The sequence below is a fragment of the Ovis aries genome, chromosome 16 (assembly GCF_016772045.2).
Source record: "Ovis aries strain OAR_USU_Benz2616 breed Rambouillet chromosome 16, ARS-UI_Ramb_v3.0, whole genome shotgun sequence".
Taxonomy (NCBI): Eukaryota; Metazoa; Chordata; class Mammalia; order Artiodactyla; family Bovidae; genus Ovis; species Ovis aries.
Genome location: NC_056069.1, coordinates 5,866,573 through 5,891,726, shown reverse-complemented (window position 1 = coordinate 5,891,726; position 25,154 = coordinate 5,866,573). Strand labels below are relative to the sequence as shown.

Here is a 25,154-nt window from a genome sequence, read left to right as displayed (position 1 = left end):
CTTGGTCACTGGAAGAAAAGTTATGACCAACCTAGACAGCATATTAAAAAGCAGAGCCATTACTTTGTCAACAAAGGTCCACGTAGTCAAAGCTATGGTTTTTCCGGTAGTCACGTATGGATGTGAGGGTTGAAAGATGAGCACTGAAGAATTGATGCTTTTGAACTGTGGTGTTGGAGAAGACTCTTGAGAGTCTCCTGGACTTCAAGGAGATCAACCCAGTCCATCCTAAAGGAAATCAGTCCTGAATAGTCACTGGAAGGACTGATGGTGAAGCTGAAACTCCAATACTTTGGCCACCTGAAGAACTGACTCACTGGAAAAGACCCTGATGCTGGGAAAGATAGAAGGCGGGAGGAGAAGGTGACGACAGAGGATGAGATGGTTGGATGGCATCAGCGACTCGATGGACGTGAGATTGAGCAAGCTCCGGGAGTTGGTGATGGACAGGGAATCGTGGTGTGCTGCAGTCCATGGGGTAGCAAAGAGCTGGACACGACTGAGTGACTGAACTGAACTGAATTTACTCAGGGAAAGAAGCAAGGATTGTACATGGACCTTGATGATGAGAAAACATATTTTTGTCTCCTCCCTCCGACATTTTTAGCTCCAGTCTTTGATACAATTTAGGGAGAGAGACTACATCAGCAAAAAGCAGAACTGCTGTAGGCACTAGAAGATTACTACTAACACTGAATAGAAAAACAGGGACTTCACTGAAAAACACTTCTAAATTATTTTCAAAGTTCTAAATCTCTCATTTATCCACTTAAAAATGTATCTAATTAAGAGCCTAGAAAGGAAAAGAATGTCTTTGATCTCTATCCAACACTTCTCCAAAATACTCCATATTATAATATAGAATTTGCATAAATTTACTAATTTTCCCTCAGATTAAAAGATGGCTTAAATAACTATTAAACATCTCAAACAATTTCTATGTAAATGGTAGATTTTTATCATAATTGAGAAATTTAGAAAAAGTGAGGAAGCCAAAAATAATTTAAGTGAATCCAAATTTAACTTAATTAAATCGATATGAAGAGATAAATAAAACAGTGGCTGCAGATTCATTATTAAAAGGGAAAAGTTGGCAATTTTAAATGCATGCAATTATACTGATTTGCTAATTTAAATTTTATGTAAAATATTAATTTTAATGAGTATGGAATAAGTATTAATTCTCAAAATAATACCTGTATGCATATAACAACATTTAAAATTTTTATTAATTTTCAAAGAAACACTAATTGATAAAAAGCACAGTTTCTTCTGCTCAACTGTTAAAGTTCTAATTCTAACAAACCATATAATTATGACAAGTTAAAATTCCATCTTTAAACTCTTCATAATCTTCTTTGGTAAACAGATCCAGAAATAGGTTAAACCTAAATAAAAGATGACAAAATTGAATTCTTATTAATATAAAATGTCATAATTAGTAGTTACTGAAAAACTGTAACATTTCTAATACAGCAAAGCAACAGTTAGCCACTCCCTGCACTTACTGTTTTGATAGCTTTTTCTTTCTCTATGTGGGCTCATTTGCTCAGTTCCAACTCTCTGCGACCCCATGGATTGTAGTCTTCCAGGCTCCTTTCTGTCCATGGGGCTAATCCAGCAGGCATACTGAGGTGGGTATTCTCACCAAGGGATTTGCCCGACCCAGGGATCAAACCCAGGTCACCTGTATTGCAGGCAGATTCTTTACCATCTGAGCCACCAGGGAAGCCCCCTTTTCTAGTTGACCATAAAAAGCTTCTGATGGACTCAATGTGTAACTCATATATTTTCTTCTCCTCCCCAGTTCCTGTCAATACCCTTGGTGACTTCCACAGTCCCAATTACAAGAACTGTGCCACAAAACACTATACCACAGGCCTTTATCACCAGGCCACTCCAGTCACTCACAAGCAAAGTCATTGCAAGGATAGTCACTGTCAATACTTGGAATTTTTGCTTTACTTCTAAGTGTTGGAACTCTGAAATACATGCTCACAGCTTTTCATCCTCCTATGCTGTCACTGAACAAGGTCAATGCCCTCCTCAGGACTCAGCCCCTTTGAGATCAGTCCCTTGACCTCCTGCAAGCTTCATCTGCACCCCCGCTCTCGATCATTTCTCTCATCACTCCTAATTATGCCCCTAGGATCCCTCTTCGAGAGCCTGAGACTTCCTCTTCATCCTAGGCTCTGCCCGACATTGGGTTCTCAGTCCTCTCCTCTCCCTCCATCCCCACACTGAGGTTTCATCTGCACCTACTGCTAGAACTGCATACTCTTTTTGTAGTATAGGTATCACACAGGCTCCGACACTTACAACTGCTTACAGTTTTCACCTGAGTACCTACTGCTTGAAATCCTACATGCCAAAATAAAACTAAGTAGGTTCATCAAACCAACTCTTTCGACTTCCTTATTTCTCACCTACTCATTCTCAAACCTTAGTATCTTCTGCATAGTTCCCTACATCTAGTCATTTGTCTCCTCTCCACTTTTCAAGTGCATTTTACTTTTTCCTTGGACTGCTATTACAATCCCTAGATTTTCTTTTTCACCTTCTGTCTTGCCTCCATTCCACTTTTTCACAAAATGACATCAGATTCTTTTTAAAATGCACACCTGATTAATCCACTGCTTTGAAATGTCCTATATTGACAGTGTACAAGATATTTTCATAATTTCTTATTATCTTTCCATAAAATACTTACTAATTATAAAAGGAAAAACAGTAACTATGTATAGTAGAGAACTGGACATCTTAACCAATAGATCAAAGTTAACATCCTCAACAAGAGATAAATGAAGACCACATCATTCCTGATGTGAAGTTCTGAGAAGAAAGTAACATTACTTATATAATGTACCAACCAAAGATGAAAATATGAATCAAATCAGGAGAATGTATCAGCAAGTCCAGACAGATAGACTGAAAAATAATTGGCCTACACTCTTCAAAAGTGTCAATATCATAAAAGACAAAGAAAGACTGAAAAGTTGTTACAGATTAAAGAATACTAATCTGCCTGCAGTACAGGAGACCTGGGTTTGATTCCTGGGTTGAGAAGATCCCCTGGAGAAGGGAATGGCTACCCACTCCAAGCAACTTATGGACAGAGGAGTCTAGTGGGCTATAGTCCACGGGGTTGCAAAGAGTTGGACACAACTGAGCAACTAATACATTACATTAAAGAGACATTACAATTAATATGATACATGACCCTTGATCAGATCTTCTATAAGGAAAAAATCCCATTAAGGACATTAATGGCACAAGAAAAAATTAGAATATAGACTATAGATTTTATAAAAATTTTATATCAGGGTTAAATGTTCTGAATTTGATAATTATAGTGTGGGTGTAAAAATAAAGACGTCCTGGCTCTTAGGATAGACACACTGAAGTATTAAGGGGCAAGGCTCTACACACATCCACAGAGAAATAGGAACGGGGAGTAGGGTAATGACAAAGCACATGTGGCAAGATGTAAAAATTGGTGAACCCCAGCAAAGTGTACTGTGAAGGGCTTTGTATTCTTCTTGCAATTTGTATATACATTTGAAATCACTTAGAATTCATTAAGAAAACATTCCATGTTTCTTCATTGCCTACTGAATTAAGTACAAATTCTTGGCCAAGTATCCAGGTGAGCTCATTTGAAACAAAGTTTCAGTATACTGTATACCCTTCTTTACTATGACTACTTTAAATAGGCTTAATAAAACTGTACATTCCTAAACACTTTCTTGGACTCCATGAATTTGCTGATGTCCATATACTCCCTTCCCCCACATTCTCACTTATAAAAGTCTAATTTCTCTTCACCAAGCCCATCTTACTTACCTTTTCTACTACTTTCCAAACCCTACCAAACTGGGTGTAACCTATCCCTAAGAACTGAAAGAGTCCAGATGATTAAGTAAACCAGGGCACAACTGGAAGAAAAAAAAAACTACAGGGGATGACATGATCAGTTTAAGCCATGTGGCATTTAAAAGTAAACGTAGAACAACCTAAAGAAATTCAGAGGTACTTGACCAGCGGTCAGAAGTGAAATAGATATTTAAGGGTCACACACCCAGAAAGAGTAACTGAGCTACAAAACAGGTGAATTATCTCAGAATAAGTATGTAAACAGAGAATGTGCGTGCTTAGTTGCTTTAGTCATGTTCAGCTCTGTGCAACCCCAGATGGATAGACTGAAAAATAATTGGCCTGCACTCTTCAAAATTGTCAATATCATAAAAGACAAAGAAAGACTGAAGAGCTGCTACAGACTGAAGAATACTAATGTGCCTGCAGTATGGGAGACCTGGGTTCCATTCCTGGGACTGTAGACCTCCAGGCTCCTCTGCCCATGGGATTCTCCAGGCAAGAATGCTGGAGTGGGTTTCTATGCCCTTCTCCAGGAGATCTTCCTGACCCAGGGACTGAACCTGCGTCTCTTACGTCTCCTGCACTGGCAGACAGGTTCTTTACCGCTGCCTAGTGACACCTGAGAAAGCCCATGAAGAGAGAATAGAACCAACAATTACTCCAAGGGCAGCATTTGTTATTAGATGGAAGCAGAAAGGACAAGTAAAAGATACACAGAAAATACAGTCAGAAAGGTAGGAAGAGAACCATGACACAGTCTTTAATGTTATAAGTAAGAAAAAAATTTTGAAGGAATAGTAGTAAAATAATATTAAATATGACAGCATGTTCAAAAAGAAAACAGAACTAAGCAGATACATGAACAAAAATGAAAAAACAAAAAACGCTGGACCATGGTGAGAGCAGTTTCAACAGCACTGTGAATATGAGGCCTCAATAAAGCTTATTAAATGTCAATCAACATTTAATGAATGCCTTCTAGGGGTCAAACACTGGGTTTAAAAAAGGAAACAGGCTGAAATTAGGCAATGGGTATACACTAAAGGTTGGAGATGGTAGAATGTAAAGGCGAAGGGAAAAGTCTATACCTTTTAATTTTTATCTAAGTGTATTCTTACCAGATGACAAGAAGATTCATTTTCTATCTTTTGAATCTAGGAACAAGATAAAGTATAAGGAAAATTCAAGTTGGTCTCTGGCACTGGTTTTTTCATTAATCAACATATGTTAAGGAACAAGAATTATAATACATTTAAAAATATAATTCTTAGCTTCTATAATCTTATTTAAAATTGAAATAAAATAATGAATTACAAAGATACTTTTCATTTATAACATGCGGCTTCTGGAAAACATAGCATATCAATTTAAGTTGCTAAATAATCCTTACAAGATCGTTAGATCATCTGATGTTTAGTAGAGGGCCTGCTGTTGTTTAGTCCCTCAGTCATGTCTGACTCCTTTGTGACCCCATGGACTATAGCCCACTGATCATGGGATTATCCAAACAAGAAATACTGGAGTGGGTTGCCATTTCCTTCTTCAGGAGATCTTCCCAACCTAGGGATCAAACCACATCTCCTGCTTGGTAGGTGGATTCTTTACCACTGAACCACCTGGGCTCAGAAGGCCTACTGCTGAGGCACAAAAGAATTTAATGAGTTCAAGGTAATGGCCAGAGCAAAATTAGATGTAATCTAGTGTGTTTATTAGAGTAACTGGATCTGGATTAACAGAACAATGTCGATGTTTTGCATGTTTCTCTGCCTATACAAGCATTCTTGTCACCTAAGAAGCCACTGACAGCTTTTTCCTCCTAATTCCCTCTCCTGCCTCATTCTCTTTCTTAACTGGAAAAGAAAAGCAAAGCAGAGTATCAGTAATGTGAACATTAGTATAAATACCATTATTGCAAACAATTTATGCTATTATGAATACAATATTACAAGAACAGTAATGAGTCTCCAGTGTTATATTGCTAACAACATTCTGTTTTAATTATCTTATGAAAATACTTTTCACAAAATCAAATTCTGCAGATTTATAGACTGTCAAAATAAAAGTTGTCACTGAGTAACTATACTAAAAACCTACAGAAACATTTAGCATGGTAATATATGTATTAGGACATGCATGTGAAAGAAAGAAAATCACTTATGATTAAGCAATTCGTGTGGCATTATTTGTTACATAAATTCAGCTTAACTGTTTGAGAATCCAGAACTTCCAATTACTTTAATAAACATACTAGATTACATCTAATTTTGCTCTGACCACAACATCAACTGATGCAGTTTTAAACATGGTTTAATTTATGAATTGTTTTCCAGGAATGAAATAATGACATCAAGGCTATAACTCCAGGGAAGATTTTGCTAAATGCATTAAATTGGACTGCAGCATCATGAAAACGAAGTGACTGGATGAAGTAACACAGAATGTACACTATAATACAGTTAAAATGCTTTTCTTCATCTGTATGGATGAGTTTTGTGACCTGGTTTTCCTGGAGGTTCAGACAGTAAAGAATCCATCTGCAATGCAGGATACCTGGGTTTGATCTCTGGGTTGGGAAGATCCCCTGGAAAAGGGAAGATCCCCTGGAGAAGGGAAGATCCCCTGGAGAAGGGAAGATCCCCTGGAGGAGGAAATGGATACCCACTCCAGTATTCTGACCTGGAGAATTCCATGGACAGAGGAGCCTGGCAGGCTACAATCCATGGAGTATCAAAGAAACAAGACTGATCAACTTTCACTCACTCACTCACTCACTTATTCAAATTCAGATTTAACAAAAATATTTCAGACTTAAGAGACAAGCATGTTTCCTTGGCTCAGGAAGCTCAGTCAACATTCACTTTCTGCAGTCCTCCATACATCCCTACACCTGTGGGCTACTCTACACTCAGTGCTTTACAATGCGCTGTACTTTTAATTATGATGAACAGTGATACAATGGTAGCCTCGATTCTACAGTGCTATACACTGAATGTGACAATGAGGAAAACTACTGGTCTAATGTGATCCAAGGGAAATAAGGCATTAGAGAAGCCAGCTCTCTTTAATACAATAAAAACTGTGTTTACTTACTTTCTCTAGACAACTGTTGGCATTTCAGCCTAAGTCTGTATTTCTCATTCTCTTCAAGCATCTTTGAAATGACTTTGTACACTCCGTTCCATACTAAAACCTTCAAAAGACAGGACAGTTAAGGGGCACTGAGCAGAGACTGTGGACTGCAGTGTGCTGCAGACAGCTAGGAGAGGGTCGACTGGGACGACTGAAAGTCGCTCAGGCGTGTCCGACTCTGTGCAACCCCACGGACTATACAGTCCATGGAATTCTCCAGGCCACAATACTGGAGTGGGTAGCCCTTCCCTTCTCCAGGGGATCTCCCCAACCCAGGGATCAAACCCAGGTCTCTGGCATTGCAGGTGGATTCTTTATCAGCTGAGCCACAAGGGAAGCCCCAAGTCAACAGTGGTGCATGCCAATTTGATATTATCATTACAAAGCACTCAGAGACCTAAAAATTAAACAAAATTGCTTTCCCATATTCACTGAATTTTCTGATATCTTTTTCTAACTTCCTAGTATTTCCTCTCTGTAGTATTTAAACTAACTGTTCTGGGAACTTCCCTGGTGGTCTACTAGTTAAGACTCCACAGGAGGCGGTTTGTTCCCTGGTTGGGGAACTAAGATCATACATGCTGTATGGCATAGCCAAAAAATTAAAAATAAATAATTAGGGAAATTTATAATAAATAAATAAACTTTCCTGGATGAAGGCAAGGTCTTTGAAAGGCAATGTCTAGTAAGTCTTATGGTTTCAACATACTCAATTTTGAAACCATACTCACAGAAAACTAGTCAGTCTAATCACACTAGGACCACAGCCTTGTCTAACTTAATGAAATCAAGCCATGCCTGTGGGGCAACCCAAGACGGGCGGGTCATGGTGGAGAGGCCTGACAGAATGTGGTCCACTGGAGAAGGGAATGGCAAGCCACTTCAGTATTCTTGCCTTGAGAACCCGATGAACAGTAGGAAAAGGCAAAATAATAGGATACCAAAAGAGGAACTCCCCAGGTCAGTAGGTGCCCAATATGCTACTGGAGATCAGTGGAGAAATAACTCCAGAAAGAATGAAGGGATGGAGTCAAAGCAAAAACAATACCCAGTTATGGATGGGACTGGTGATAGAAGCAAGGTCTGATGCTGTAAAGAGCAATATTGCATAGGAACCTGGAATGTCAGGTCCATGAATCAAGGCAAATTGGAAGTGGTCAAACAAGAGATGGCAAGGGTGAACATCGACATTCTAGGAATCAGCGAACTCAAATGGACTGGAATGGGTGAATTTAACTCAGATGACCATTATATCTACTACTGCGGGCAGGAATCCCTGAGAAGAAATGGAGTAGCCATCATGGTCAACAAGAATCCGAAATGCAGTATTTGGAGGCAATAGCAAAAACAACAGAATGATCTCTGTTCATCTCCAAGGCAAACCATCCAATATCACAGTTATCCACATCTATGCCCCAACCAGTAACGCTGAAGAAACTGAAGTTGAATGGTTTTATGAAGACCTACAAGATCTTTTAGAACTAACACCCAAAAAAGATGTCCTTTTCATTATAGGGGACTGGAATGCAAAAGTAGGAAATCAAGAAATACCTGGAGTAACAGGTAAATTTGGCCTTGGAATGTGCAATGAAGCAGGGCAAAGACTAAAAGAGTTTTGCCAAGAGAATGCACTGGTCATAGCAAACACCCTCTTCCAACAATACAAGAGAAGACTCTACACATGGACATCACCAGATGGTCAACACCGAAATCAGATTGATTATATTCTTTGCAGCCAAAGATGGAGAAGCTCTATACAGTCAACAAAAACAAGACTGGGAGCTGACTGTGGCTCAGATCATGAACTCCTTATTACCAAATTCAGACTCAAATTGAAGAAAGTAGGGAAAACCACTAGACCATTCAGGTATGACCTAAATCAAATCCCTTATGATTATACACTGGAAGTGAGAAATAGATTTAAGGGTCTAGATATGATAGATAGGGTGCCTGATGAACTATGGAATGAGGTTCATAGGAGACAGGGATCAAGACCATCCCCATGGAAAAGAAATGCAAAAAAGCAAAATGGCTGTCTGGGGAGGCCTTACAAATAGCTGTGAAAAGAAGAGAGGCGAAAAGCAAAGGAGAAAAGGAAAGATATAAGCATCTGAATGCAGAGTTCCAAAGAATAGCAAGAAGAGATAAGAAAGCCTTCTTCAGCGATCAATGCAAAGAAATAGACGAAAACAATAGAATGGGAAAGACTAGAGATCTCTTCAAGAAATTTAGAGATACCAAGGGAACATTTCATGCAAAGATGGGCTCGATAAAGGACAGAAATGGTCTGGACCTAACAGAAGCAGAAGATATTAAGAAGAGGTGGCAAGAATACACGGAAGAACTGTACAAAAAAGATCTTCACAACCCAGATAATCATGATGATGTGATCACTAATCTAGAACCAGACATCTTGGAATGTGAAGTCAAGTGGGCCTTAAAAAGCATCACTACGAACAAAGCTAGTGGAGGTGATGGAATTCCAGTGGAGCTGTTTCAAATCCTGAAAGATGATGCTGTGAAAGTGCTGCACTCAATATGCCAGCAAGTTTGGAAAACTCAGCAGTGGCCACAGGACTGGAAAAGGTCAGTTTTCATTCCAATTCCAAAGAAAGGCAATGCCAAAAAATGCTCAAACTACCACACAATTGCACTCATCTCACATGCTAGCAAAGTCATGCTCAAAATTCCCCAAGCCAGGCTTCAGCAATACATGAACCGTGAACCTCCTGATGTTCAAGCTGGTTTTAGAAAAGGCAGAGGAACCAGAGATCAAATTGCCAACATCTGCTGGATCATGGAAACAGCAAGAGAGTTCCAGAAAAACATCTATTTCTGCTTTATTGACTATGCCAAAGCCTTTGACTGTGTGGATCACAAGAAACTGTGGAAAATTCTGAGAGAGATGGGAATACAGACCACCTGACCTGCCTCTTGAGAAATCTGTATGCAGGTCAGGAAGCAACAGTTAGAAGTGGACATGGAACAACAGACTGGTTCCAAATAGGAAAAGGAGTCCGTCAAGGCTGTATATTGTCACCCTGCTTATTTAACTTATATGCAGAGTACATCATGAGAAATGCTGGACTGGAAGAAACACAAGCTGGAATCAAGATTGCTGGGAGAAATATCAATAACCTCAGATATGCAGATGACACCATCCTTATGGCAGAAAGTGAAAGTGGAGAGTGAAAAAGTTGGCTTAAAGCTCAACATTCAGAAAAGAAAGATCATGGCATCCGGTCCCATCACTTCATGGGAAATAGATGGAGAAACAGTAGCAACAGTGTCAGACTTTATTTTGGGGTGCTCCAAAATCACTGCAGATGGTGACTGCAGCCATGAAATTAAAAGACACTTACTCCTTGGAAGAAAAATTATGACCAACCTAGATAGTACATTCAAAAGCAGAGACATTACTTTGCCGACTAAGGTCCACCTAGTCAAGGCTATGGTTTTTCCTGTGGTCATGTATGGATGTGAGAGTTGGACTGTGAAGAAGGCTGAGCGCCGAAGAATTGATGCTTTTGAACTGTGGTGTTGGAGAAGACTCTTGAGGGTCCCTTGGACTGCAAGGAGATCCAACCAGTCCATTCTGAAGGAGATCAACCCTGGGATGGAAGGAATGATGCTAAAGCTGAAACTCTAGTACTTAGGAAACCTCATGCGAAGAGTTGACTCATTGCAAAATACTCTGATGCTGGTGGGGATTGGGGGCAGGGGGAGAAGGGGACGACCCAGGATGAGATGGCTGGATGGCATCATGGACTCGATGGATGTGAGTCTGAGTGAACTCCGGGAGATGGTGATGGACAGGGAGGCCTGGCGTGCTGAGATTCATGGGATCTCAAAGAGTCGGACACGACTGAGCGACTGAACTGAACTGAACTGAACTGAAAAATAATAAATTTCTATTCCTATGTGTAAACCATTGGGCCATGATATGATTGTTTAGTGTACTTTATTCTAGTTAATATTAAACATTTCTCCTAGGACATACCAAAGCAAACTTACTAGAGAGCATGAATATACTAGAATAGGAAGAATGGAGACCAGAGAAGCAAACAGAGAAATCCAGGCTCAAATTCTAGCTTAACCAGTTAACCAGTTGCTTAATATCAGGCAAGTGTTTTAATCTCATCTAGGAGTAACTTCATACACTGGATTATTAGAAATCATGAAAAATATACATAAAGCATGTACACCTAGTGTCTGGCCCACAGTAGTTATAGGTAAACATTGGCTACTGTCCAAGAGGAATTAGTTCTTGGAAGAAAAACTTCTCAGTATACTGGAAAGATTAAATGCTCACTCAAAATACACTTGCTGAAAGAGTTAGTCACTCTGAATGCTATTCTATACCATATGTGGATTAGAAATCAAACAAACTTAAAACTCAGAAATAATATAATTTATGTGTCATTATCAACTAATGATTTCTTTAAAATGAAGTGTAAAATATATGGTGGTAAACAAAGATTAGTAGAATAACTGATCTTGAACATGTTTAAAACACTGACATGTGGACAACTAGACAAGAAAAGGGTTCAGCATAAAAGTCCTTGCTTGTCAGATTTCCTGCTAGAAACAGTGTATATCCCTTGTTCTTAAAGGAGCACTGGGACAACAACAGAGATATCTTGTACTTTCCTGTGAAATCCATGTTATATTCTATAGAATATGTATTTTCATGCTTTGAAAAAGCTCGCAGTTATACTTTGATTAAAATATATTTTATATCTTCAAACACAGGAAGGAATATTCTTCATGGTTAATAAATATTTTCAAACCCAGTTTCACTTCTGATCATTAATTCTAGTTTTCTCATTTCAGTAAACTAAATTTTTCAAAAGATGGAACTATTTTCAATGTCTTGAGTTTCTTCACACATTTGTATTTAAACAGGTTAATCTAAAATTTAAAATATCACTCATTCCCCTGTGCAAAAATATACCTTTTTGTTCTTCTTCTTCATTATTTTGGAAGTTTCACTCAAAGGTATGGGGAAGTCAAACTCTTTAGCTAAATTCTTCTGGGTTAAACCTAATTTTTAAAAAAACAGAGAGAGAGAGAAACAAGGTAAAATATCAAGTCAGCACACACTTTAAAGAATTCATAATCCCGATAATTAACCACTATAAATGTCTCAAGCTTTCTTTGGGGATTTTTACACTTGTTGATATATTTCAGATGACTAGATGATAGCAGTTTGCCAATTAACTAATACTATACTGGAAAAAAATAAAACAAGAAAACTAAGGGTAAACTATCTAATGGTGTCTAGATCTCCTTCCTTTTCCAATTTGAAAGGTGAGCCCCAGAAAGGTTAGCAACAGGGCAAACAAATACCAGAAAACCACATCTTGCCCTAGGCATGCCCTCTCTCTCTCTCTCTCTCTCTCACACACACACACACACACACACACACACACACATACACACACACCTGTGAGGCAAATGCCCCAGGCTTGCGCTCTCTTGCTTGCTCACGCACTCTCTCTCTCACACACACACCTGTGAGGCAAATATCTACCTGCTTTCAAAACTCAGCTCATACGTCACCACCTTTCTACAGCCTCTCTCCTCAAACACCCACAGCCCTTGCTTCCAGAAACATTCTGCTCAAGGTATTCAGCACAGCAGCATATACTTACACTCTTTCCTTCACCACGCTATGACCTTCTGGTGGGGCAGAGTCCCTGTGTGCAGCATTCATCTGTCTATGCTACCAGACACACAGCAGATTCTAATGAAGGTTTGTCAGAGTGATAAGCTTCCTGACTCTACTCAATAAGCCATACTGCCTTCCCAAACATTAACTGTGAGAAGAAAGCCTAAGGGTTTGTGTACCCAAAGACAAAACCATAGCACAATGAGCATGTGTTCCCTGAAAGTGTTTATGTTTGTTCTTTTGGCGGCAACACCCTACATGTACCCCAACATTTCCCCGCCATATTCCTGCCATACCACCACTCTCTATTTGGCCTTCTTCGGCTCATTCGAGGGGCAGAGGGCCTTCTCTGATTCCACAAAGCACCCTATGCTCAGTCACCACAGGATTTATCATGCTGTTTACTTGAGAAATGTGTTCTATTCATTAGAAGTCCAATAGTATAGAAATTAGATACACAGGATACCCCTCATCGAAGGTAAGAGGCAGCGGCTGCGCTTTGCTGGAGCAGCCATGAAGAGATACCCCATGCCCAAGGTAAGAGAAACCCAAGTAAGATGGTAGGTGTTGCAAGAGGGCATCAGAGGGCAGACACACTGAAACCATACTCACAGAAAACTAGTCAGTATAATCACACTAGGACCACAGCCTTGTCTAACTCAATGAAACTAAGCCATGCCCGCGGGGCAACCCAAGATGGGCAGGTCATGGTGGAGAGGTCTGACAGAATGTGGTCCACTGGAGAAGGGAATGGCAAACCATTTCAGTATTCTTGCCTTGAGAACCCCATGAGCAGTATGAAAAGGCAAAATGATAGGATACTGAAAGAGGAACTCCCCAGGTCAGTAGGTGCCCAATATGCTACTGGAGATCAGTGGAGAAATAACTCCAGAAAGAACGAAGGGATGGAGCCAAAGCAAAAACAATACCCAGTTGTGGATGGGACTGGTGATAGAAGCAAGGTCCGATGCTGTAAAGAGCAATATTGCATAGGAACCTGGAATGTCAGGTCCATGAATCAAGGCAAATTGGAAGTGGTCAAAAAAGAGATGGCAAGGGTGAACGTCGACATTCTAGGAATCAGAGAACTAAGATGGACTGGAATAGGTGAATTTAACTCAGATGACCATTATATCTACTACTGCGGGCAGGAATCCCTCAGAAGAAATGGAGCAGCCATCACAGTCAACAAAACAGTCCAAAATGCAGTACTTGGATGCAATCTCAAAAATGACAGAATGATCTCTGTTCGCTTCCAAGGCAAACCATTCAATATCACAGTTATACAAGTCTATGCCCCAACCAGTAACACTGAAGAAGTTGAAGTTGAACGGTTTTATGAAGACCTACAAGACCTTTTAGAACTAACACCCAAAAAAAGATGTCCTTTTCATTACAGAGGACTGTAATGCAAAAGTAGGAAGTCAAGAAACACCTGGACTAACAGGCAAATTTGGCCTTGGAATGTGGAATGAAGCAGGGCAAAGACTAATAGAGTTTTGCCAAGAAAATGCACTGGTCATAGCAAACACCCTCTTCCAACAACACAAGAGAAGACCCTACACATGGACATCACCAGATGGTCAACACCGAAATCAGATTGATTATATTCTATGCAGCCAAAGATGGAGAAGCTCTATACAGACAACAAAAACAAGACCAGGAGCTGACTGTGGCTCAGATCATGAACTCCTTATTGCCAAATTCAGACTCAAATTGAAGAAAGTAGGGAAAACTGCTAGACCATTCAGGTATGACCTAAATCAAATCCCTTATGATTATACACTGGAAGTGAGAAATAGATTTAAGGGCCTAGATCTGATAGATAGAGTGCCTGATGAACTATGGAATCAGGTTCATGACATTGTATAGGAGACAGGGATCAAGACCATCCCCATGGAAAAGAAATGCAAAAAAGCAAAATGGCTGTCTGGGGAGGCCTTACAAATAGCTGTGAAAAGAAGAGAGGTGAAAAGCAAAGGAGAAAAGGAAAGATATAAGCATCTGAATGCAGAGTTCCAAAGAATAGCAAGAAGAGATAAGAAAGCCTTCTTCAGCGATCAATGCAAAGAAATAGAGGAAAACAACAGAATGGGAAAGACTAGAGATCTCTTCAAGAAATTTAGAGATACCAAGGGAACATTTCATGCAAAGATGGGCTCGATAAAGGACAGAAATGGTCTGGACCTAACAGAAGCAGAAGATATTAAGAAGAGGTGGCAAGAATACACGGAAGAACTGTACAAAAAAGATCTTCATGACCCGGATAATCATGATGGTCTGATCACTAATCTAGAGCCAGACATCCTGGAATGTGAAGTCAAGTGGGCCTTAGGAAGCATCACTACGAACAAAGCTAGTGGAGGTGATGGAATTCCAGTGGAGCTATTTCAAATCCTGAAAGATGATGCTGTGAAAGTGCTGCACTCAATATGCCAGCAAGTTTGGAAAACTCATCAGTGGCCACAGGACTGGAAAAGGTCAGTTTTGATTCCAATTCCAAAGAAAGGCAATGCCAAAGAATGCTCAAAAGTACCACACAGTTGCACTCATCTCACATGCTAGTAAAGTCATGCTCAAAATTCTCCAAGCCAGGCTTCAGCAATACGTGAACTGTGAACTCCCTGATGTTCAAGCTGGTTTTAGAAAAGGCAGAGGAGCCAGAGATCAAATTGCCAACATCCTCTGGATCATGGAAAAGCAAGAGAGTTCCAGAAAAACATCTATTTCTGCTTTATTGACTATGCCAAAGCTTTTGACTGTGTGGATCACAGTAAACTGTGGAAAATTCTGACAGAGATGGGAATACCAGACCACCTGACCTGCCTCTTGAGAAATCTGTATGCAGGTCAGGAAGCAACAGTTAGAAGTGGACATGGAACAACAGACTGGTTCCAAATAGGAAAAGGAGTCCGTCAAGGCTGTATATTGTCACCCTGCTTATTTTATTTAACTTACATGCAGAGTACATCATGAGAAACGCTGGACTGGAAGATACACAAGCTGGAATCAAGATTTCTGGGAGAAATATCAATAACCTCAGATATGCAGATGACACCACCCTTATGGCAGAAAGTGAAGAGGAACTAAAAAGCCTCTTGATGAAAGTGAAAGAGGAGAGTGAAAAAGTTGGCTTCAAGTTCAACATTCAGAAAACGAAGATCATGGCATCCAGTCCCATCACTTCATGGGAAATAGATGGGGAAACAGTGGAAACAGTGTCAGACTTTATTTTTGGGGGCTCCAAAATCACTGCAGATGGTGACTGCAGCCATGAAATTAAAAGACGCTTACTCCTTGGAAGAAAAGTTATGACCAACCTAGATACTATATTCAAAAGCAGAGATATTACTTTGCCGACTAAGGTCCGCCTAGTCAAGGCTATGGTTTTTCTTGAGGTCATGTATGGATGTGAGACTTGGGCTGTCAAGAAAGCTGGCACTGAAAAATTGATGCTTTTGAACTGTGGTGTTGGAGAAGAGTCCTGAGAGTCCCTTGGACTGCAAGGAGATCCAACCAGTCCATTCTGAAGATCAGCCCTGGGATTTCTTTGGAAGGAATGATGCTAAAGCTGAAACTCCAGTACTGTGGCCACCTCATGCAGAGTTGACTCATTGGAAAAGACTCTGATGCTGGGAGGGATTGGGGGCAGGAGGAGAAGGGGACGACCGAGGATGAGATGGCTGGATGGCACCACTGACTCAATGGACGTGAGTCTGAGTGAGTTCTGGGAGTTGGTGATGGACAGGGAGGCCTGGCGTGCTGCAATTCATGGGGTCTTAAAGAGTCGGACACGACTGAGTGACTGAACTGAACTGAAATATTCCATTTGTTAAGTGAAACAGAGTATGTTCTAAACTGGCACGCCCCATTTGTGAAGAACAGACCACTGATCCTGAGCGGGGCACAGATACAGCACTGATGAACATGACCTCACATGAAGAGAAACTCATTCTCTTTTAATTCTTTCCTAATCTTCTGATTATACCAAGGAGAAGGTCAGAGTTTGGAACTAGTATGTCAGTTAAACTTTTCTAAGACTTGCTCATCTCTCTTTATGACTGCAGCAACTTTCAGAAGACAACCTATTTGGCTAGAATTTAATAATATTGTTTTCCCTTTATTATATTGTTTTTGGTTAATTTCTATTTATGGAAAATGATACATACTTTCCACTGAGGTAATGATGTAAAGTGTTCTAAAAAGAAATTCAGTTGGGAGGGGAAAATACACCTATTTAAATAAATATATTAAGTAAATGATAGTACAGATATAACATAGGAAAATAACTTGTTTGGAAACTCTGCTCTTCATATACCCAGGTGTATCCTTCCTTCTAAGCACCTACAACCTTTGGAATACTGTACTCGTCTCATTTCCAAACACTTTCTGTTTGTAAGTCTTACCTAACCTAGATATATGTACTCCTTGAGGTCAAGATAGGCACCCTCATATCTATCTGTATTAGTTAGAAATATAAAATATGTCAAGGAGCATAGAGAAGAGAAAAAGAAAAAAAGGCAAAATCATTTCTTCTACTTATTTTGGGCACTTTACTGAGGCTATAGCTCCACTGTATACCTAGATTTTATCCCAACTTATGCTTCAAATCTGTCTCTACTCTTTGCAAACACTCTGATTCACTCTAAATATATTTTCCTCCTTCCCTAATCATTATCCATCACTGATCCTTATGGTATTTTGGTTACATGTTTTTCCCACCTATAATCCCCTACTATCTCAGGAACATGCTTAAATCTCATGGCGCCACATCCACCACCAAGAAGCTTTCCTTAATTCCTTCATCCCCCAATTATTCACCACCTCCACAGCATTTATTTGTACCTCCACAACAGCATTCATCATCCTCTACTATATATAAGTGAAAGTCAGTTGGGTCCGACTCTTTGAGACTCCATGGACTACAGGGTCCATGGAATTCTCCAGGCCAGAATACTGGAATGGGTAGCCTTTCCCTTTTCTAGGGGATCTTCCCAACCCAGGCATTGAACCCAGGTCTCCCACATTGCAGGCAGATTCTTTACCAGTTGAGCTACCAGGGAAGCTCTGCTATATAAATTATGGTTGTATCTCCCAAGTTCTGGATAATATAGAACCAGCTTGACTTATGAGTCTTGACTGAAACATGAAGAAGAGTTACTGACTTGCCAGCCCCTGGATTTCTAAGGGGTTTCCCAAGTGGCACAGTGGTAAAAAAATTCACCTGCCAATGCAGGAGACAGAGGAGACACAGGTTTGATTCCTGCATCAGGAAGATCCCCTGGAGGAGGAAATGGCACCCCACTCCAGTACTCTTGCCTGGAAAATTCCATGGACAGAGGAGCCTGGTGAGCTGCTGTTCATAGGGTCGCACAGAGTCAGACACGGCTGAAGCAACTTAGCATGCGTGCATGCACTGGAGAAGGAAATGGCAACCCACTCCAATATTCTTGCCTGGAGAATCCCAGGGACAGAGGAGCCTGGTGGGCTGCCGTCTATGGGGTTGCACAGAGTCGGACAAGAATGAAGCGACTTGGCAGCAGCAGCAGCTTATAAGCTTATCTTTCAGAAGTATATGTGTGTGTGTGTGTGTGTGTCCCCAGTCGTGTCCAACTCTTTGAGACCCCATGGACTGTATCCCACCAGGCTCCTCTGACTGTGGAATTCTCCAGGCAAGAATAGCAGAGAGCGTAGACATTCCCATCTCTAGGGGCTCCTCCTGACCCAGGGATCAAACTCAGGTCTCCCCCACTGCATGTAGATTCTTAACCATCTGAGCCACAGGGAAGCCTATGTGTTTCTGAAAACTCGACTCCACCCTTCAAAAATCTGCAGTAATCATAAAATGAGTCTCCAAGGCATTCCACAACGTGGCACAAAACTTATTTCTCACTCATTCAATAAATATTTAGTGTCCAGACCCTGGGACAATCACCCTCTCTTTCCTCAGGCCGCTTCTGCCGAGTGTGCCAACATTGCTGGCGTGTTACTCTCTATGCCAAACCCTTTGCTCTGTGTGCATTTTGCATGCATTACTGCACTCAGTCTTCACAGTGACTCACTGAGGTAGGAACTATTATCCTGATTTTATAGAAGAAGAAACTGAACATCAGAACAGTTAACTAACTTAGCCAATATCACACTGCTAATAACTGAAACAACCAAGATTATGGCTTTCTGCCTTCAAAGTCAATGCCCTGGAAGATACCTACCAACCCACTCACAACTTCTCCATTCATATACCTTGATTTCTTGTTTGTATGTCTCCATTTTCCTGAACTGTCAAAGACTCTCCAAGATGTCTCTCACAGCACTGCTGCCTGCTAGCTTGTGTTTCCATTATTCGTGTAAAAGTCCCTCGAGAGGAAAACATTTGCCTGAGCCATCCATGTCACTAGCACCGGACCTAGTGTCTACAATATGGCAGATGGTAAATAAATGTTACTGAGTAATCATTTACCTTTGTTCCTTACAGACAGCCCGGCGGTAAGTATTCAATGAATGCCCACTTAATGTTAATGTTAAACACACCCAAGAATGAGTAAGACTTAAACACTTAAGCACTCTCTGGCTTGACTGAAATATGAGTCTACCTCCTTCCCTTGACACTATTCTTGGTTTCAAAAGCACAGCAGAGTGGTCACCAAAGATAATGGCTTGATCATCCCCCCAGCTACACAGCACGGCAACTTCAGACTTGGCCTTTTCCCTCCTTCTTTTCCCTCTTTTCCCTTTCAGTCATCAGTCCTGCTCACTCCACCTCCACTGCTCCTGTCTCAGTTCAGGCCTTTTATACTCCCACTTTTTCACTGCCTCAGAACTGGTCCCTGGCTTCCAATCTCTCCCAGTTCTCTCACTCACTCCCAGTTATCTTTCCCCCAGCTCTGATCATGTCATTCCTGCCACAAAGGAATGGCAAACAATTTCAAATTTTCAGAACCAAAGTTAAAACAAAACCAAATCACTGTCATCTCCTACCCTAGCAGGGCAGCCAACTAGAGGAAAGCCATTCTAGCTCAGCACAAAACAGTTACAAGAGCAGAGAGTTGGTTTCAAACTCTCAGCTCTTTGCCATCCTGTCATTTCTCCCTAACTTATGTGGGGATCTCCAGTACCAATTCATGCGTGCTTTCCCTTCTCCCATGAGCTTCTGCATCTGCTTTTCAATGTTCTTCATTTCTCATCTGTTGTCTTAGTGCTGGACTGTCTGTCTCTCTGATCTGCTGGTGCTAATGCAATCCTGGATCCACTTCATTCTTTCCTCTCTTCCTGCTCTCTCCTTTTTAAAGTTGAAGAGCTCACCACCACCACCATACTCCTAATTCCTAGAATGAGTCTTTTGTCTGTTTCTATTGGTCAAAGGAACTTGAAACTTAATGCTAAAATGTCTTACACTATTCCTAATTTTTTAGATCACCAGTTCAGGGGCCAAAAAATAAAACTCCAAAACAAAAAACCTGAGCACCTTTTAACAATGGGACCTTTGGAGGGATATAAAGTCTAAAATAGTGCCCCTGATGGAGAATCTCTGAAGGTTTCTGACCACAGCTGATGCTCAGGAGTCAATCAAGTTCCATACAGTACAGTTTTATATTTCTAAATTATCTAAATTAATTTAGGTAAATTAAATTAGCAAAGTAAAATGAGTCCTGAAAAAAGGACAGCAAACAAAATATTCATGTATTTTTCAACTTGGGCTTTAGTCTTGCCTGCCTCCAACTCTCCTCTACACAGCATGAAATAAGTAAACCTGTTCCTACTATTTCTCTTGTTCAGAACCTTTCAGTGTAGAACTTCTGGGTGGCTACAGTCAACAGCAGGGTGGGGGGGGGGAGAGAGAGACAGGGTGTAATAATAAACATGCCAAAATTTCTCCCCCAAAAACTTGACAAGAACTCTTCACGAAACCATACCCCAGCATTACTTGAAGAGAGAGAATGCTGAAAATACAAAATTAATATAAGTAAAATGAGAAAAAGCATTAAATCACAGCACTATGATCCTATTTGTTTAAACCTCACCTAAGCAAGGCTTTGTGGCCAACAGTGAAGAGAAAGGAGGGACACTAGAAAAGGTGCCCACAGAAGAGCTGGAGCAAACAGAAAGATGAAATCCACCCTAAATCTCAAAATACTATTACAGAAGATAACCAGGCAGATCATGGCACAGACTACAGGAAAGAATTTCAGTGTGTGATTTAAAAGGCCAGACACCGCATAAAGGACCAAAAGCCTGCAATTTAATGGAACTGATTTGGTTAAAGAGGCAAGCATGAATTTAAAGGGATAAACACAATTTAAAAGGACAGTCCTCTCTCTTGGTTTTTGAAGGAGAAAAAGAACCAAAAGCAGAGTTCAGGAACTGGGTCACAAAATAAACATCACTGACATTCATAAAGTGGAGACATCACAAACAACATTCTGATCACAACGCAGTAAGACTAGAGCTTACTAGGAGAAAAGAAAGAAAGAAAAAAGAGTAAGTCCTGGAAACTTTTAAAAAATCAAATTTATTAAGCGACTCTAGAGTGAAAGTGGTAATACAAACTGAAATTACAAAAATGAAAATTTTTTTAAGTGACAATAAAAACATTATATATTAGAATCTATGGGATTTAAAGCAGTAATTAATCCCTATCAAATAGGAAGTCTGGTTGTGGCTAAGTCATGTCCAATTCTTGCAACCCCATAGACTGTAGCCTGCCAGGCTCCTCTGTCCATGGGATTCTCCAGGCAAGAATACCGGAGTGGGTTGCCACTTCCTTTTCCAAGGGATTTTCCCAACCCAGGAATTGAACCCGGGTCTCCTGCATTGCACACAGATTCTTTATCAACTGAACTACAAGGGAAGCCCATTTATTAGAATCTATGGGATTTAAAGTAGTAGTTAGAAAGAAAACTCAGGTGCTAAATACTTTTATTGACAAAAAGGAAGGAAAAATTAAATTTTTTGCTCAAAAGCATAAGGACAAAGTAAACCAAAAGAAAGTACACATAAGTAAATAATGAAGTTTTATCTTTATTCATCTTTATTCATTATTGAGAAAGAAATTAGAAAAATAAAATACCTAATTAACAAATCAAAATTCTCTGTTTTAAAAAATTAACAAAATAAACAAAACACTGGTGAACTTGATCAAGAAAAAAAAGCATATACATCAAAAAATGAAAAGAGGGAACTAACCACTGAAACACAAAGAATTTTTAAAAATCAAAAAGACGCTACTGAGCAGACCTCTATGCAAAGAATTAAACAACGAAATCAACAATTTCCTAGAAAAATACAGATTAGCAAAACTGGCCAATTAGAAATGGCCAATTAGAAATATAAATCTAAATAAATCCAATTAGAAAATGTAAAGAGATCGATTTCCATAGAAGATACAGAGAAAATTATTAAGGAATTATCCCATAAAAACTAGACCTAGATGTTTTTACAAAACAATTCTACCAAATCTTCAAATACCAAATAATCTCAGTGCTCTATAAACTATTCCAGAGCACTGGAAAGAAAGGGAAACTTCCTAATTCCTTTTATGAACTAAGTTTAACTACGATACCTAACTAAACCAAATGAAATCGAGAAACTATCTCAAATTCCAAACCAAAAATCCTAAACAAATTACTAGCAAACAGAATCCAACATCATATTAAGAAAAAAAATACATTATAACCAAGTGGGATTTATTTCAGGAAGACAAAGTTGGTTCAATCTTAGGAAATCACATATCATATTAATAAGTCGAAGGAAAAAATATTATCTCCAAAAATCTAAGAAAGTCTTCTCCAAAATTCAACATTCATTCCTGGTAAAAACAATAAAGAAAATAAAAACTGAAGAATACATTTTAATGTTTTAAACATACAGGTCTTAGTCTTAAAGACAATGTTTCATTTAATGGGGAAAAACTAGAAGCATTTCTCCTAAGACCAGGAACAAGACAAGGATACTCACTATCCCTACTACTATTCAACATTCTATTTATGGTATCAGCCAGAGCAATTAAACAATAATAATCAACTGCAGGTATAAAAATAGATTAAAAATAAATAAAGTTCTATCTATTTACAAATAATATAATAGCATACCCAGAAAATCATGAGCATTAATGACAAAACTAATACAGATAATAAAAGTGAAGTACTTGGATCAAAAATTAACATACAAAAATCAACAGGCTAGGGACTTCCTTGGTGTTACAGTGGATAGGAATCCACCTGCCAGTGCAGGGATTTGACCCCTGATCCGGGAAGGTTCCACATGCTAAGGAGCAACTAAGCCCCTGCACCACAGCTCCTGAAGCCTGAGTGCCTAGAGCCTGCGCTTTCAAGAGAAGGCACCACAATGAGAAGCCCGCACACTGCAAAGAAGAGTGGTCTCCACTCTCTGCAACCAGTGAAAGCCTGTGTGTAGCAACAGACACGGTCCAACCAAAAAATTAAAAATCAATTAAAATCCATAGATTACTTGAAAGAAGCAAATCACAAAAGTGCCCGTACTGCATGATTTCATATATTCAAAATGCCCGGAATGGGTAAATCTGCGGAGGCAGTAAATAGCTGAGTGCTCGCTTGGGGCTGGGGTTAGGTGCAGTGGGAGGAAACGGTGAGTGACTGCTAAACGGTACAGGGTTTGTGTGGGGGGAGGTAATAAAAATGTTCTAAATTGACTGTGATGATGGTAGCACACCATTTTTAAAAATCATTGAATTACAGACTTTCAGCAAACTCAGTCGACTGTGATTTAAAACTCATTGAATTACAGACTTTGAGCAAACTCAGTCGATTTTGAGTTATATCTCAATAAACTATTGATTTTTTTAAGTACAGGTAGAGGGATGGGCTCTCAAAAGAGAGGCAGGACTTTCTGAGGGGATGCGCATGTTCTAGATTCTGACTATGGTGGTATACTCTCAACTCTCCTCAAAAGTTTTTTAATCAAGAGGCCTTATATACACATATAATGAACATTCAGAGGACATTATGGAAGAGGAAATCGCATTCACGACCGAATATAAGGCCAAACACCTAGGAATAAATATAACAAGATATATGAAAAACCTAAAGAAAAAACGTTTGAATATAAAACATTCCTGAAGGACACAAAGTGAAGAGTAAGTTGCCCAATCACGTCTAATTCTTTGTAACCCCATGGACTATATAGGCCATAGAATTCTCCAGGCCAGCATACCGGAGAGGGTAGCCTTTCCCTTCTCCAGGGGATCTTCCCAACCCAGGGATCAAATCCAGGTCTTCTGCATTGCAGGCGGATTCTTTACCAGCTGAACCACAAGGGAAGCCCAAGAATCCTGGAGTGGGTAGCCTTTTTCTTCTCCGGGGGATCTCCCCGAACCAGGAATCCAACCCGGGTCTCCTGCTTTGCAGGCGGATTCTTTACCAACTGAGCTATGAGGGAAGTCAGGTAGAATGAAAACATCCTCTCCTCTGCTCTCAAGGAGGAAAAGACAGCATTTTAAAGATGTCGGTTCTCCTTCGGCTAACTCCTAAATTCAATGAGTCCTAAAAGGAATACGGACACTTAGGCCAAGGTCCCCATCATCCTGAAAGGCTCCTTCCAACAGCCTCCTCTCTCTGATTCGGATCTCAGGGTTATCTCAAATGACCTTCATTGCACTTCTGCGGCTGCTCGGGGCAACCCTGAAGCGCAGTTCGGCCTCGTCTCTCCATCCCCAGACCGACAGGAGGGCCGTCCATGGTGAGTGGCCCACTGCCTGTGGCCTAACGGCCGCTAAGCAAAGCGACGAACGCGGAGCCGCCCACGGAGGGGCGGCGGGGGTGTGGCGGCGGCAGTGGAGGTGTGGCGGCGGGGAAGAGACTGAGAAGCCGACCATTCAAACAACTCGAGCCCCTGGCAAAATGGCTGCTAAAACGGATGGAGAGGTCAGCTGACCCGCAGGCCCCGCCCGCCCGCCAGCCGCGCCGCCGGCACGCGCCGCTGGCCTGCGCCTGCTCGGGCTCCCTCGACGCCGGCGCGGGGGAGGAGGCCGCGAGGGCCCCGGGCCGGAAGCCAAGGGGCAGCGCCCCAGCACCTGGATTCCCCGGCGCTGCCGCCCGCGGCTTCTCCTGGCTGTGGCCGTCCTTGAGCCCGGCGTTCCTCGAGCCCTGAGCCCTGCGGCCGCCCAGCGGAAGGACGCCGCCACACTGGTGCGAGCCGAAGCGGGTCACGTAGACGAAGCGCGCCCGGCCCCGCTCCAGCTCCCGGCCTGCCACTGCCATCGCTGCCTTCCTCTCGCCTCACGGTCCTCAGCGAGTCTAGGGGCCGGACCACTGGGTGTGTGAAGGAGGGGGAGCGGACCTGTCGGAACGGACCACTGTGTGTGCGGGGGTGGGGAGGCAGAGCCGAGGGACTCGATTGGCAGTTGTGCTGGGGCGGGGCGGGGCGGGGCGGGGCCTGTGAAGCGCTAGATCACTGTGCACCGCACAGGAGAGGAGAGGTGAGCTTTGGAGCAGGACCCTGT

General features: G+C 41.0%; 1 protein-coding gene across 1 annotated transcript; it reads right to left on the bottom strand.

Moving 5' to 3' along the window:
• Positions 1-1,255: 1,255 nt before the first annotated feature.
• Positions 1,256-24,912, bottom strand: C16H5orf47 (chromosome 16 C5orf47 homolog). Its single transcript, XM_042234009.1, has 6 exons — positions 24,525-24,912; positions 24,300-24,407; positions 11,960-12,048; positions 6,967-7,066; positions 4,995-5,030; positions 1,256-1,388 (listed from the first exon to the last, which is right to left on the bottom strand). Exons 1-5 carry the CDS (start codon positions 24,910-24,912, stop codon positions 5,011-5,013), a joined length of 705 nt encoding a protein of 234 aa, XP_042089943.1. The 3' UTR covers positions 1,256-1,388; positions 4,995-5,010.
• Positions 24,913-25,154: the final 242 nt, after the last annotated feature.